Source organism: Pleuronectes platessa, chromosome 19, assembly GCF_947347685.1.
Source record: "Pleuronectes platessa chromosome 19, fPlePla1.1, whole genome shotgun sequence".
Classification (NCBI taxonomy): domain Eukaryota; kingdom Metazoa; phylum Chordata; class Actinopteri; order Pleuronectiformes; family Pleuronectidae; genus Pleuronectes; species Pleuronectes platessa.
Window position 1 is genome coordinate 19124647 of NC_070644.1, and position 12946 is coordinate 19137592.

The following is a 12946-nucleotide window of genomic DNA, read 5'->3' on the forward strand; positions in this document are numbered from 1 at the left end:
TGACGCCAGATGAATTGTCCCTGTAGGGAAATAAAGACAAAAGAGTAAAGTAGACATTCACTGGCATGTGACAAACACCAGCACATTTCTGTTCCCTATGAATGTAAAATGTAAAAACAACTTAATTATACAACACTGGTGGTTGTATGATCCTTAAATTTAAATGAATAGAAAAGAAAAAGAAAACTGTTCCAGAGTCAAGGGCCCCGACTATTTCAGGGAATTTCTTATGTAGACCAGATTTCAGGTTGCACTTAAAATCATATTAGAATAAATCTGATATAAAGAAGTCAGATCAAATTTATGCCAAATCACAAGTTCTTTGCACATAAACAATGGATTTTTAATAAAACGCAGGAGGCAGAATGTGACAGCCAAGTTCACATCAGATTTAAACCTGTTATCAAACGTGACACGGTAATTCTGCAAAGAGGCTCAAGACCCTGAGAGTGAAGGGATTTGAAAAACTGCAGAATCTGATCCTAAGGTGATAAGTTCGGATTTATTAGTAACATCTGAGTTTTCACAGAGAGTCAAATTCTGCAGGATTCAGTTTTCTACATCTGGGCCACAGACCTGTAGTTGGCTCGGATCTGGGATGTGACTTGGATCGACAGAGGTGCAGAGAGTCATCTGCATAGAAATGAAAGCTGATGCAAGGTTTCTGAAATGTTTGACGAAAAGAGTAATATGCAAACAAGGAAAGAAATAAAGGCCCGAGTAACGAGCCCTGTGGGACTCCATGCATGAAACAGCTGTGGAGGATTGACCGTTCCTTTCTTTCACAGAAGTAGGAAGGAGAATAATCTAAAACAGCACAGACTCTCTTTGGTATCGAGATCTTTCCAGGTGGTTATTTTATCCTCGTGCACGAGGGAGTCAGATATCAGTGTGCAATCCACATGAGTCACAATGAAGTGTGTGACAATATGAGACCAAGGTGTGTGTGAAGCTTGAAGCCAGTGACTTGTAGACTTCTGTCTTCAGGCGGCTTCCCTGGATTATTACATTGTCTTTATTCTATCATATAAACCTGCTGCATGTTGTGTGTTCTCCATGATGAACACTATCTGCACTCCAGGTGTCCGGCTTCACACGAGCTTCAAAAGGGTGAGAGATTTAATTTCATATGTTCTCTCCCTTCCTCGTTGTCATATTTTCTTTTGGGTCAATACACACACGCACACACAAACACACACATACAAACACACACATACAAACACACACATACAACACACATGCACAGACAAAGCAGCCGAGTCATATCTGGTGTCACTCAGCTCCTCCCTCTCCACGATGTCTCAACGTGTCCTGGAATAAGTAACCAGCTGCTGCAAGTTCACCTCCTCACACACACACACACACACACACACACACACTGTACTCTGGACCAGACACACACACACACATACAAACAAACACACACACACACACATGAACACACGAGGTACTAGAACTTGACCATGGAGTAAAGCAACTTTGTTCATCAGAAGATTGAAAGACAGGCTGGACAGGTAGGACCGAACATTTGATTTTCATTCCTTCAGTGTGAAAGTTGTTTTACTGAAATGAAACTGGAAGCAGAACAGACGCAGGTTTTAAACCAATAAAATGATTATTCATGGTTTCAGGAATACAAACTGTACCAAGAGATGTCTAATTGTTTTGTATAGATTCACTAGATTCACTGTCAGATTACTTTTCTTTGTATTATTCTTTAATTTTGAAGTATTATTGTCAACCTTGTCAAGCGTTCATACAACCAGTTGTAATAAAGCAATCTTTCTTTGTTGGCTTGAATAACATTTAAATAACTTTTCAACGATTGGTCTAAAAACTTTTAAAATTAAAACTTAAATTTGCTGAAGCCATTTACAAACATCCGCAAATGTGGTTTGATTAAAAATGAAAACAGAGCTCACAAACAACCGGGGAGCCGAGGGACAATTTTTATATAATCAGGTCAAATCTGTGCATGTGAGTGACGGGGAGCAAGTGTGACATGTTGTTTGACAGTTAGGAAAGAAGGGAAGTAAAGGGAGAGAGAGAGAGAGAGAGGGAGAGAGAGAGAGAGGGAGAGAGGGAGAGAGAGAGAGAAGGGGGAGTGACAGCAGCAGAGAAAGAAACCGGGTGTGTCATTGTGTACTTTGGCGACAATAAAGCCTCCATATCCCTGCGTGTGTACATTACACCCTCTGGTCTTGTGAATTGGATCATTGTAATTCTCGTTATGATAAATGGTCTCATAACTAACATCAATTTCAGTGTTATCATCACTTCTTACTCTTCTTTCAAAAGGTTTTGTTCAATGAAAATCGATCCTAAAGAGAAAGCAGTTTTCTGGTTGAACCTCAGGGACGTTCCTGAGTTCTTATTCACCTCTGACACCAGAGAGGCCGGTTTAATTCATGTGGCTCATTGAATAAAGGAGGAAATGCCCAAGAGACATGATAGAAATCCTTCTAGACAAGGTGTTGTGTCAGGTTTCAGATTTCTTTTGAATCAGACATCACGTCGTTCATCTATATTTACAATCTCTGGTTAGGAGCAGTTGTCTTCCTTTAACCTGCTGAAAGCACGTCAGGTTTATAAACGCTCACAGGTTATTGGCCATTTTTCAATAGTTCTCCTTTTTCTCCTGTGATTGATAAATCATGATGACACACTCTCAGGTCTGGTGTGTTTGATTTAGCCGTTCGTGAAACCTACATGCTGAGGCCTGACCGTCACAGGGAAGTCAGGTTAAACACAAAAGAGAAAAACATGCACCAAAACTTAATCCCTATTTATTCTGCAACAACGAGGCTTTTCAAACCTTTATTAAACTTTATTTCACGACAGCAACAGAACATCTGCACTCGAGAGAAGTCGTGTCTGTTCAGGCTCACACGTGCACGCCGTGAGTCACCGTGCACGACACACAGGATTCAGGTGGAAGCTGCAGTTCAGTCCGAAGCGCTGTGATGTAGAACCCTGCACCTGGTCCGGCACCAACTGATCCTGGATAAGAGGCAGAAGAAGAAGAGCAGATTAAAGTGTTTCTTCGACAGATTATAAGTTTACTTACGAGTACAAACATCAGGCTTTGAGATGAAGTGCAATATTAGTCCGGCCTTTAATTTTCAGCTGAGGAGGAAATAGAATTTAAAATGATGAGACTGTTCCTCGTACATTGTTGGTAAACGTTTAGCTTGTTCCTCATTTTTCTTGATGCGTTCATACATTTATCTTCTTAGGATATAATTCAAAAACAATTATTGGCAATTTTCATATATATGTTTGTATGCAGCTCTGTATTTTACACAATATTATTAACATTATTTATGTCAATAACATCACATGTGATACAGTTGTAAGATTTATCTTAGTTAATTTGAAACAGCATTTCCTGTGAGATAAATTAAAATATATATTATGGTTTTAGACATTTCTCATGCAGTATATTATATATCATGTGTAAAAACAAGGGTGGCACACTGTGGTGAAGGTTCTTGGTTCAAACCCCGGTCCAGGCTGAACTCCTCCTCTCACTGTCAGCAGGGATTTGCTCCAGCCCCCTGCTACCTTTAAGGATGATAGATAAAGATGATGGCTGGATGGATGAGTGAAAATACAGATTTAACATCAGCTTTATGAACGTGATCAGTGCAGTTTTTTTTTAAAGATAATGTGGGATTCCCTTTGTTCTCTTAGAAACATGTAGCGTTCTGCATTGCACCTTTAAATGTTCTTGTTTCTGGAGGTTGGTTTGTGAGCTGTCCATCAGAGCAGGGAGTGGTGGGGCTGCAGAGGAGACAGCTGCTGAATACCTGAGATACTTCTCACCAGCAAACAGGCTGAGACAGAGATGGAAAGAATGAGAAAGAGAAACGAGCGGAGGACAGGCTTCTCCTCTCAGAACGGCTCTGTATAAGAAGAATAAGAAGAATGAGGAAAAAGATAGAAAGAAAGAAAGAAAGAAAGGGAGACTAGCCACGTGGAAATTCCTCCAATCTCTCTTTTCTTTTTACGAGCTTCAGTGTCTCTGACTGGAGAATAAACAAATGGTTGGGTCCTGTCATCACTGGTTACTGGGTGGAGAGCTGTTATTAAATCTCTGGGAGGCGAGCACAAGAAAAGAAAGAGAGAGAGAGAGAGAGAGAGAGAAGAGGCATGGCTGGAGCGAGGGAGAGCGCGGGATAAATATAACACACAAAACTTCAGAGAGAGGGAGAGAGAGAGAGAGAGAGAGGGATAGAGGGAGACTGGAAAGAGATATTTAAAACCCAGACGGAAGAAAGAGGCTCAGACAAAGAGAGAGAATCAGGGAGGAGAGCTCTGATCTGCCATGTGACAGAAGGTAAGACTCTCTATTGTTTAATATGAGGAGAACAGACAACATGCTGGTTGTGCAGCTGCAGTGTAGTTTGATATAGAAATGCATTAATTTAGGTACAACAACAACACATACCTTATTGTTTGTTTCCTAGCTCCGAGATCAGGATCATATCTTCTCTACTAAATTAATTTAAAGGTTGAATGTTGTTGTTCCCTCTGTAGCCCAGTTGACACAAGCGGAGATGAGTCTGCTCCCATTGGTCCAGGCAGGAGAAAGCCGGACACTGTCCAGGTGGGTCAACCCGTCTTTATAAAAAGTCAATGAAAATTAATGATGAATAGTAATTTTGTCGGATAAATAAGTTCAGTGGAAATTCTTCCCACGCTGGCTTTTTGCAGCCGAGTTCTCCTGCAGACGTAAATATAGGATTCCTACTGGGCGATGAATATCTAAAGGTCACAGGTTTGTGTTGAGTTTTGTGCGGTTGTTTTGTCTTGTGTGTGGATTTCAGAGCAGAGTTCCTCTCCCTGCTGAGAACCTACAACTGTTTCCTGAAGGACCACACTCAGCTGCACCTCAGCTACTCTCAGGTGAGGCTCTAAAGCTGTTGACGCCGCTGTGCATGTGTTAGTGTTGCATGACCTCAGATGCATACAGGTGTGTATTCATTGGTTGGTGTCACAGGGGCCTGATGGAGAGGTGGTGGTGGAGGGCTTCCTGAACATCTCCTGGGGGGTGCGCAGACCCATCAGGCTGAAGATACAGGACGACAAGCAGATGCTTCCCTTCGCGCCTCTGATGCCCCCGGACCCCGTCAGCCCCGTCAGCCCCGTCAGCCCGCTCGAGAACAAGAGGTCAGCTTTTTGAATATCGTCCCTGATATGTTTCCACAATGTGTGAAGAAGTTTGGATCCTAATTTGACGATCCGTAAATCTGGAATCTGCACTCGCACGTTTCTGTGTGGCCACGAGAGGGTTGCTCAGTTCTGGAGAGGAAAGTTTCTGAGAGACAAGTCTGAACTTAGCAAGAAACACTTCATGAGTCTGAATCTGTTTGGTTTTGAGTGAATCCGTTCCTCCAGTCACACCCTGTTTCCCTCAAACTATACTTTTATACTTGTACTATGTTCCTTCAGTCCCTACTACAGACGGTATACAGTATATGTCCTTTATGAATTGTATTATAGTTTCTGGGTTGCAGGTCGTGCAGATGTGCAGTTGCGTGCACAGTAATCCTCCCCTTTGTTTCCACTGGGCCTGTTCTCTGTCTGCAGGGGGATGACGCGCTGGGGGGAATATGTGGACCTGCACCAGATCGACGAGATGTCAGAGACGGGACAGGAGACAGTCAGTAGCAGCCCTAAACCAGGTTCCTCTGATTTTCCTCCTGGGAAATGTGCCCTAATGTCATCTTCCCACTTTTGCGTGACATTAAAGCACATTGCATAGATTATCTTATTTGGATAAAGGTGAGACGTTTGCATCCGTGTGTTTCTGTGGCCCCCCCCCCCCCTTGAAGGCCCCCCCGTGGTTTTCGAGACCACCACCCTGCGTCCCGTGAGGCAGAAGAACCCGGAGCTGGAGGCCGAGTCCAACCTGTTCCGCTGCATGAGCGACGCCTCGCTGGTCAAGAGGAGGCGGGGCAGGGGGAAGTCGGACGCCCAGAGAGAGAAGGAGAGACAGCACCGCTTCTCCATCAACGGACACTTCTACAACTATAAGGTGGAGGTTCTCCCTTTGTGTTCTCTACTTCCTTCATCCTCCCTCCTTCTCCTGATAAACCCTCCAATCACTGCTCTCTCTTTTCTCCAGACCGCCATCTTCACTCCATCCTTCGGGACACCAACTAAAGTTCGCATCTCCAGCGCGATGACCACAGACCAGGTCATCGAGCAGCTTCTAAACAAGTTCAAGGTGAAGTTAATTGATCGGTTACCAATCGGTAAAATGGATGCAACTACGTGGGTCACAGCTTTGTTTTCGCAGTGAATCCAGTTCTAACTGATTGAGGACCACTTTCGGAATCGAACCGTGTGCTGTGTGTAACGTGCGACACTGTGTCTTCGTCCCACAGATAGAGAACGACCCTCAGGAGTTTGCTCTGTACTGCGTTCACCAGAGTGGAGGTACAGTCTGCCTCTTACACCTGACCGACACAGGAAGTGGAACCAGAATCCTCCTCTGACGTCACTGTGTGTGTGTGTGTGTGTGTGTGTGTGTGTGTGTGTGTGTGTGTGTGTGTGTTTGTGTGTCTGTGTGTGTCTTTTGTCCAGAGAAGAGGAAGCTCAGTAACAGGGACCAGCCCCTGTGGGAGCGCATACTGCAGGGGCCCTCCGATGACATCATGAAGATCTTCATGATGGATGTGGACGAACAGGAAGTCAGCAACGATGTGGGTTCGATTCCCGATGTACCACAATTACATGAATGTGTTAAGTAGCAATTAAAATGATTAGAATTCAGATAAACATGATAAATATGTGTTTCTTCTTCTTCATCGTTGAAAAAGGAGACTTGCTTTATTTCCGTCTCACCTCTAGAGAATCTAGAAGCTTTTAAGAACATCATAGAAAAGCGTCACTGTTCCATAATCTTAACATCAACAAATTAAATCACCCTGCTTGTGTTTGTGTCTCTGCGTCAGGTCGCCCAGTATCTGAACCTGGAGCTTCCGATCCTGCAGCAGGTTCTGGTGGAGCTCAGAGAGGAGGAGAACAGGGAGATCCAGAGGGTCCGCAACAAGTGAGTGAGACCACATCCCCTCATGAAGACAAGTTAAAACTCAACGTGCTCTTCACCATCTTTGTTTATGCACGACTTCATTCCTCTCCATATACCTACGGTGGCTGAGAGGGCGTCTAACAGATTTGCATATTCATAAGTGTTGGAAGAGAAAGTCATTGCAGTTGCATTTCCAGGCCAGATGGTGGAGCCAACATTTTGCTGTTTAACTCACAGTGTGTGCATGTGTGCGTGTTCTTGTGTGTGTGTGTGTGTGTGTGTGTGTGTGTGTGTGTGTGCGTGTGTTTTCTTGTTTGTGTGTGTGTCAGGTTCAAAAAGCAGCAGAGGCTCTTGTCCCATACGATGAACAGCAAGATGTCGCCTCATATTGAGACGAGCGTCTGACAGCTGACGATCGGAGACACTGACAGACGACCCATCAATCAACCCAGAGATGTTTTATTAATGAGAACTTTTTAAAAATCGATATTTAAACCAGAACGAGGTCAAAGTCTCGAATCTGGATGAGATTCTGAATAATTTGGGAAAGAACACAAATGCTGATACTAAAAGAAAAAATACATGATTTTTTTTTTTAAAAAGCTGTAAGAATCTTTTGTAAATAATTGTAAATAAACTTTGTGATTTCAAGAATAAATATAAGTTGTGGGACCAGCATGACCAGCAGTTTGGTGTTTTTCTGTCTGTGGAGAGTGAACAGTCTCAGTCAATTAATTAATTTACCAACATTAATTAAGTTTAAATTGCTGAATAAAGTAAATATATATCGATAACGACTCAAGTAGAATTAGATTTTGAAAATAACGACCAGCTGAATGGCCACTTAGTCCTTTGGGGAATAAGATAATAAGTAAAAACTGGACATTTTATGAGACACATTTATTATTTACCTCATAATTCACCCACACATGTTATTTCCTGTTTTCCTGCTGAATCCAGTCGTTACACACCCTTCGCCCATGACAATAAAGTGTAAAGTGGCTCCAGTGCTGAGTCTAACCGGTGTGTACTGTGTTCATCTATTAAACAAGTGGAATAAAACGATCTTCCAAACCTTGAAGCTGAAATACAAGAGGGAAAAGACTCGTAAAGGGATTCAAGTGGCATCAATAAAGCTCTGTGTGTGTGTGTGTGTGTGTGTGAAACAGGATCCTAAGTGGAAAACACAGTCGTCCTAATAGTTAAATAATGGTGTAGTGCAGAGTGAGATGTTCCGACTGTGTAAACACTGGTCGGCCACCGCACGGCCTCAAGTTTCCCTGCATCCCCTCATTTTCCATTAAAGTGATGAAGAATAACACGTTGTTTTACGAGGACTGAGGTTTCCACACAAACTGGTGCATCGTGCTCTTCATTGTCAGGGCCTCACTGTTGAAGACTCCTTTAATAGCTTCATTTATTCTGGGCCCACTTCTCTGTCACCAGAACTAACAACTCATTTTAAATCAGACTTTTCAGGTTTTGAGTCGTGTGTGGTTACATTTTATTTATCATTCTCCATTTTCACTACAAGGCTTCTTGTCTTAGTTATTTGAATCTTTCTGGTTTTTATTCCCTTTCTGGTTCTTATTTCTTTTCACTTATTTCTTTTATTTGTCTTTTAATATCCTCATATTTGATATATTTCGTACTTTTTGCTTGAAGCACATTGAGTTTATATATGAAATATATATGTAAACTTTTCTTGACTTGGGTATTGTAGTAGCTGTATGTTCCAGTAACAGACATTTGAAACCTTTGGGTGTGGACCAGTGGTTTTTGTGATGTTTACATGTTTGGTTTGTGTGTTTTCACAGAGCTTTAGTTCATAATTATCAGTCTAATGACTTCAGTTAATAATAAGCATTATCTGAACCTGTTTCTGCACAATAACATATATGAATTACACATTTTTACCTTATATGTGTATGAAACCATATTAAAGTTATTAATGTTGAATCAAACCTGCTTCATTAGTTTCCTGAAAGAGGTTCAGGGTGTTTCCTCCAGAGTTGATCCTTCCATTTAAACCTTTGTCTAAGCGTCTACGTATTTTCTTTGCAGTAACTCTGTTTATACGACAGGTTCCTCCCTCTTTGGTTGTATAAAACCAAGACTGACACCTCAGTGGTCACCGGTTCCTCAGTCCACGGGGTGAGGAAGATGAAGATGAAGACGAACCTCTTCTCGGCCGTCTTAGCCGTGCTGCTCGGGCTTTCAGTCCAAAACGACTCCCTGGTAAGAAACACTTTGCTCCAACATACATTTCTGTATTAAGTCTCGGATTTTATTTATATATATAGATAAAGTCACTGATATGTATTAAAATGTCATACATTCCACACACATGTTGATTTTCAGATTCATGTGTTTTAAACATTCTTGGCAATGGATGGATGTTTGAAAGAAAACGAAGAGAACTCTCACAACACTGCTGTTTTCTCGTATGACTGTTAATAAGGCTAAATGAAATTCCTTCAGTTTAAATATATATTGACGTGAAAATTCATGGGTTCTTGATCTGGATCTCGTCTTTTCTCAACAACTAGCTAGAAACAAGTATAAAACAACACAAAATAGACGACATGCAACATGACAACAAACCTCAAACCACAAATCTCTGCTTATGGTAACAAAAAAGACAACACACAAGCTCTTTGTCACCTTTTCAAAACAAACTTTATTAAAAATGGTCCAACCCACACATCCAGCTCTTAACTCATCAGCACTATGTTGAGTTCAGAGGTCAAAGCTCTGGAGCTAAACTACAGTGTGAAAGTGTTCCGTCAATCCAAAAGTTCCACTTTGTCCAGGATGACTTTCTTGCACTTGTGATTCTGCAGCTCGTGTTTGTTGTCGCGTGGGTTGAAGGTCACATCGAAGACGCACTTCACATGCTGCGGGGGAGGAAACGGCAATAACTGCGATTTAGCAAATGGGAAAAATCTCTGAACTCCAACTTACAATCGGGCATGAGACAGAAAACATAAAGATGGACGACACGTCCCCACCACCTCCCAGTGTGCAAGTATGAAGCCATAATATCCTGGATATAGGTGCCGCCATCTTGTACATATAATATCAGAAGCCCAAGTCTGCCCAGTAGTGGCCGTGGATCGGAGCCACGGTGTTGAGGTCATAAATCATAACTGAACTTACTTGGGAATTGATCCTGTGATCATACATCAGTGTGATAGGAACTACCTAAAATGACAGAAACCACCAGGGGGCAGTGAGGAGCTGGCTTCACGTTAGGGGAGCTGTCATGTCTTCCATCTTTGCGTGTATTCTTGAAAACCGCTTATTATAGACATTTTAATTTTGCTTGAGTTTAATATCCACAGAAGAGAAAATACCTTTTTATCGAAATTGCAACTCTCCAAGTCGGGATTTTCGGACTTGAGACATTTGGTTTTCCTCAAGACGGCGTCGATCCTGAAGTTGATCGTGTTGGTCACCTGACGACACCACAAGAGGACAGAGCAGTTATTCAAAGTGAGTCCCTCTCCTTCTGAACTGGGATTTAACCTTCTGAACTGGGAACTAACCTGAGTCTGAGCAGCAGTGATGGAAACCAGCTTGAACACACGCTTGCTCTTGGATCGGGCGTTGAACATATTCACAGCCTGTTCAGTTGCCTTCTGAACCTCGGCCGATTCTGGATTCCTCTCGAACCAGCCGCCCAGGAGAGGCACTTTCTCTGTGAAGAAAAACACACACACATGAGAGGCTAATGAGGTGTGTTTTCTCCAGATTAACACGACACTGAAATGCACACATTCATGCATAGCAACAAAAATGTGCAAATAAAAGCACATCCATACATTTTGTACTCTCAGCTTTTAAGTGTGTTGTATTTCGAGTTTCTCTTCAAGCTCCTTCATCCTGAAAACGAGCTGCTTCTGTCCAGAGCATCAGTCAAAAGATTGGAAACTGAAAGAACTCCAAAGCCCCTGGATTCAGCAGATTATTTCAAACGCTGCCAAACCATGGTGCCCCCCCCCCCCCCCCCCCCCCCCCCTCTCTGCCAAACCCCCGACCTCCTTCACCAGGCCGAGGAATAAAAGAGACTTTCATTAGGAAATAAAAGCAGCAGTTAGCGATAATCGTTCCAGCTCAACTCAAACTGCTGTGGGTTTTATTTTTTGAGTGTGTTTACTGCAGTTTAGTGGCTCTATGGAAATGGGAAGCGAGTCAGTGAACAACTTTTTTTCCCACAGATAAATATCTCGAGGCTAATGAAAAGCCTACTAACTTTTCATATAGTGCCACCAGCAGTTATCGGATATATCTGCTAAAACTAAATGTTTGAATTAAAGCTGCAATTTGCTTCTGTAATTGTGGAACATTTTAAATTACTGAGCATTTATAAATCCACACAAGCCACCAAAGGTTTTCCCTGCTGCCATTTTTTTTGAATGGGAACCGAATGGAACTGTGTTTCCTCTCCAAACCAAACTGCACTCAGTCACTGACAACTTTGTGTGACGCTCAGCATGAGCTCAACTCTCTGACTCACTGTGCCCGACCAGACTACAAGTCACTGTGTAAACACAAAGGCACAACTTATTCCTATAAGTCATATGGAGAAACACCCTGAAAAAAACAAATGTTCACAACAAATCAACTAAAAATAGATGCTTTCGTCCTTGTTGTTATGTTTTTTATAATTTGAGTTTCACTCATTTGCGGTTCCTCTGAAACGTTTTGTACAAACTTGCTGTTCATGTGTTTGATTTCGTTCTATTACAAGTGTTGAATTTGCAGAGTTGCACTTGTTTTGTTTGGGTGTTTTCTAGATTGTGAGTCATCATTCTCACACAGATACGCTGCTGTCATTGTTGTATAACGTTGTATTGTACATCCCATCTATAAAACCTGCACCTCCCATCAAATCCCATCATAGTCCAAATTATTCTTACATGTGTTCTTTTCAAATATTTAACTACATACCTATATTTATACAAGTAATACATCTTTACACACTCTTTGTAGAAACCATGCCTTAAAACATTTACTGTATCCAAGTAAAGTGACATATTAGACTCATCTGTGTCAAATCCAAAGTACTTTAAGTACTTGATACTTGTATTTAGGGATCTCTAAATAAATGCCACTGACTGGTCAAGATATTTACTGCATATTTTCACTATGTGTGTAGCTTCAGTTATGAGACAGTTTCTTAAAGAGTCTGATAAAGTAGTTCAGTCTGCTCTCTTTCTGAATTCTCATTGTAACGTTCACACAGTGACAGTCACATTTCTTCTTTCCTCATCACTTCTTACTTGTGGTGATGACTTCCTCCACAAGCTGATCGCCCATGCAGAGCTGGACAGTCGACAGACATATCAGCACAGACAGTGGCACAGACATCTTTGTACTTGCTGGCCTCGCGTGTGCTCCTCACAAGGGGAAGACCTCTGGGATCTAGAGGAAAAGATGTCAGATAAACATTAGACCGGAGCTTAAACGCTTTGCCGACCAACTGGCAGACAACAAAGTGATTTAGTCCAGATCCAAAGTGAGAGCACAGAGAAAGAGTTCATCAAAAAGAGTAAAACCCAATCAGACTGTATGAGAAAAGGAAATAACAACATGCATAGAAAAGGAAACATTAATAAAAAGCACATCTACCTTGAATGGGACTCGAGCTTGTGAACGCTGAAGCAGGAGCAGACTGAGGGAAATACTGTGAGTGAGGAAAGTATAGAGCAAGAGGGGGAGGGACAGAGTCTCATTAGAGGAGGTCACCCAATCTGTGGTATGTTTAACAAGCCAGTGAAGACCTCACACACCCAGTGACTGGCAGTGACGTCACACTGTGATTTAACAAACATCAGCAGCTTTACTGTGTGTTGTATGTGTGTGTGAAGGGATACAGGACGAGTGCTTTTGTGTTCACGCACT

The 12946-nt window shown here is 42.1% G+C and overlaps 2 protein-coding genes across 4 annotated transcripts; one reads left to right on the forward strand and one right to left on the reverse strand.

Annotated features, from left to right (window-relative positions):
• The first annotated feature begins 1297 nt into the window (after positions 1 to 1297).
• Positions 1298 to 7715, forward strand: rassf6 (Ras association domain family member 6). 2 transcript variants are annotated; one of them, XM_053411940.1, is made up of 11 exons: positions 1298 to 1514; positions 4540 to 4609; positions 4830 to 4908; positions 5003 to 5172; positions 5593 to 5687; positions 5838 to 6040; positions 6131 to 6232; positions 6393 to 6444; positions 6592 to 6710; positions 6963 to 7060; positions 7369 to 7715. In XM_053411940.1, exons 2-11 carry the CDS (start codon positions 4560 to 4562, stop codon positions 7442 to 7444), a joined length of 1044 nt encoding a protein of 347 aa, XP_053267915.1. In that variant the 5' UTR covers positions 1298 to 1514; positions 4540 to 4559; the 3' UTR covers positions 7445 to 7715. The 2 variants fall into 2 exon arrangements, with proteins under 2 accessions (XP_053267915.1, XP_053267916.1); XM_053411941.1 differs by lacking the exon at positions 1298 to 1514 and adding an exon at positions 3373 to 4339.
• Positions 7716 to 9695: 1980 nt separating this feature from the next.
• Positions 9696 to 12817, reverse strand: si:busm1-57f23.1 (uncharacterized protein LOC368621 homolog). 2 transcript variants are annotated; one of them, XM_053411292.1, is made up of 6 exons: positions 12674 to 12817; positions 12325 to 12466; positions 10588 to 10739; positions 10396 to 10497; positions 10199 to 10243; positions 9696 to 9936 (listed from the first exon to the last, which is right to left on the reverse strand). In XM_053411292.1, the coding sequence occupies exons 2-6, from the start codon at positions 12410 to 12412 to the stop codon at positions 9826 to 9828; spliced, it is 498 nt and encodes a 165-aa protein (XP_053267267.1). In that variant the 5' UTR covers positions 12413 to 12466; positions 12674 to 12817; the 3' UTR covers positions 9696 to 9825. The 2 variants fall into 2 exon arrangements, with proteins under 2 accessions (XP_053267267.1, XP_053267268.1); XM_053411293.1 differs by lacking the exon at positions 10199 to 10243.
• Between the last annotated feature and the right edge of the window lie 129 nt (positions 12818 to 12946).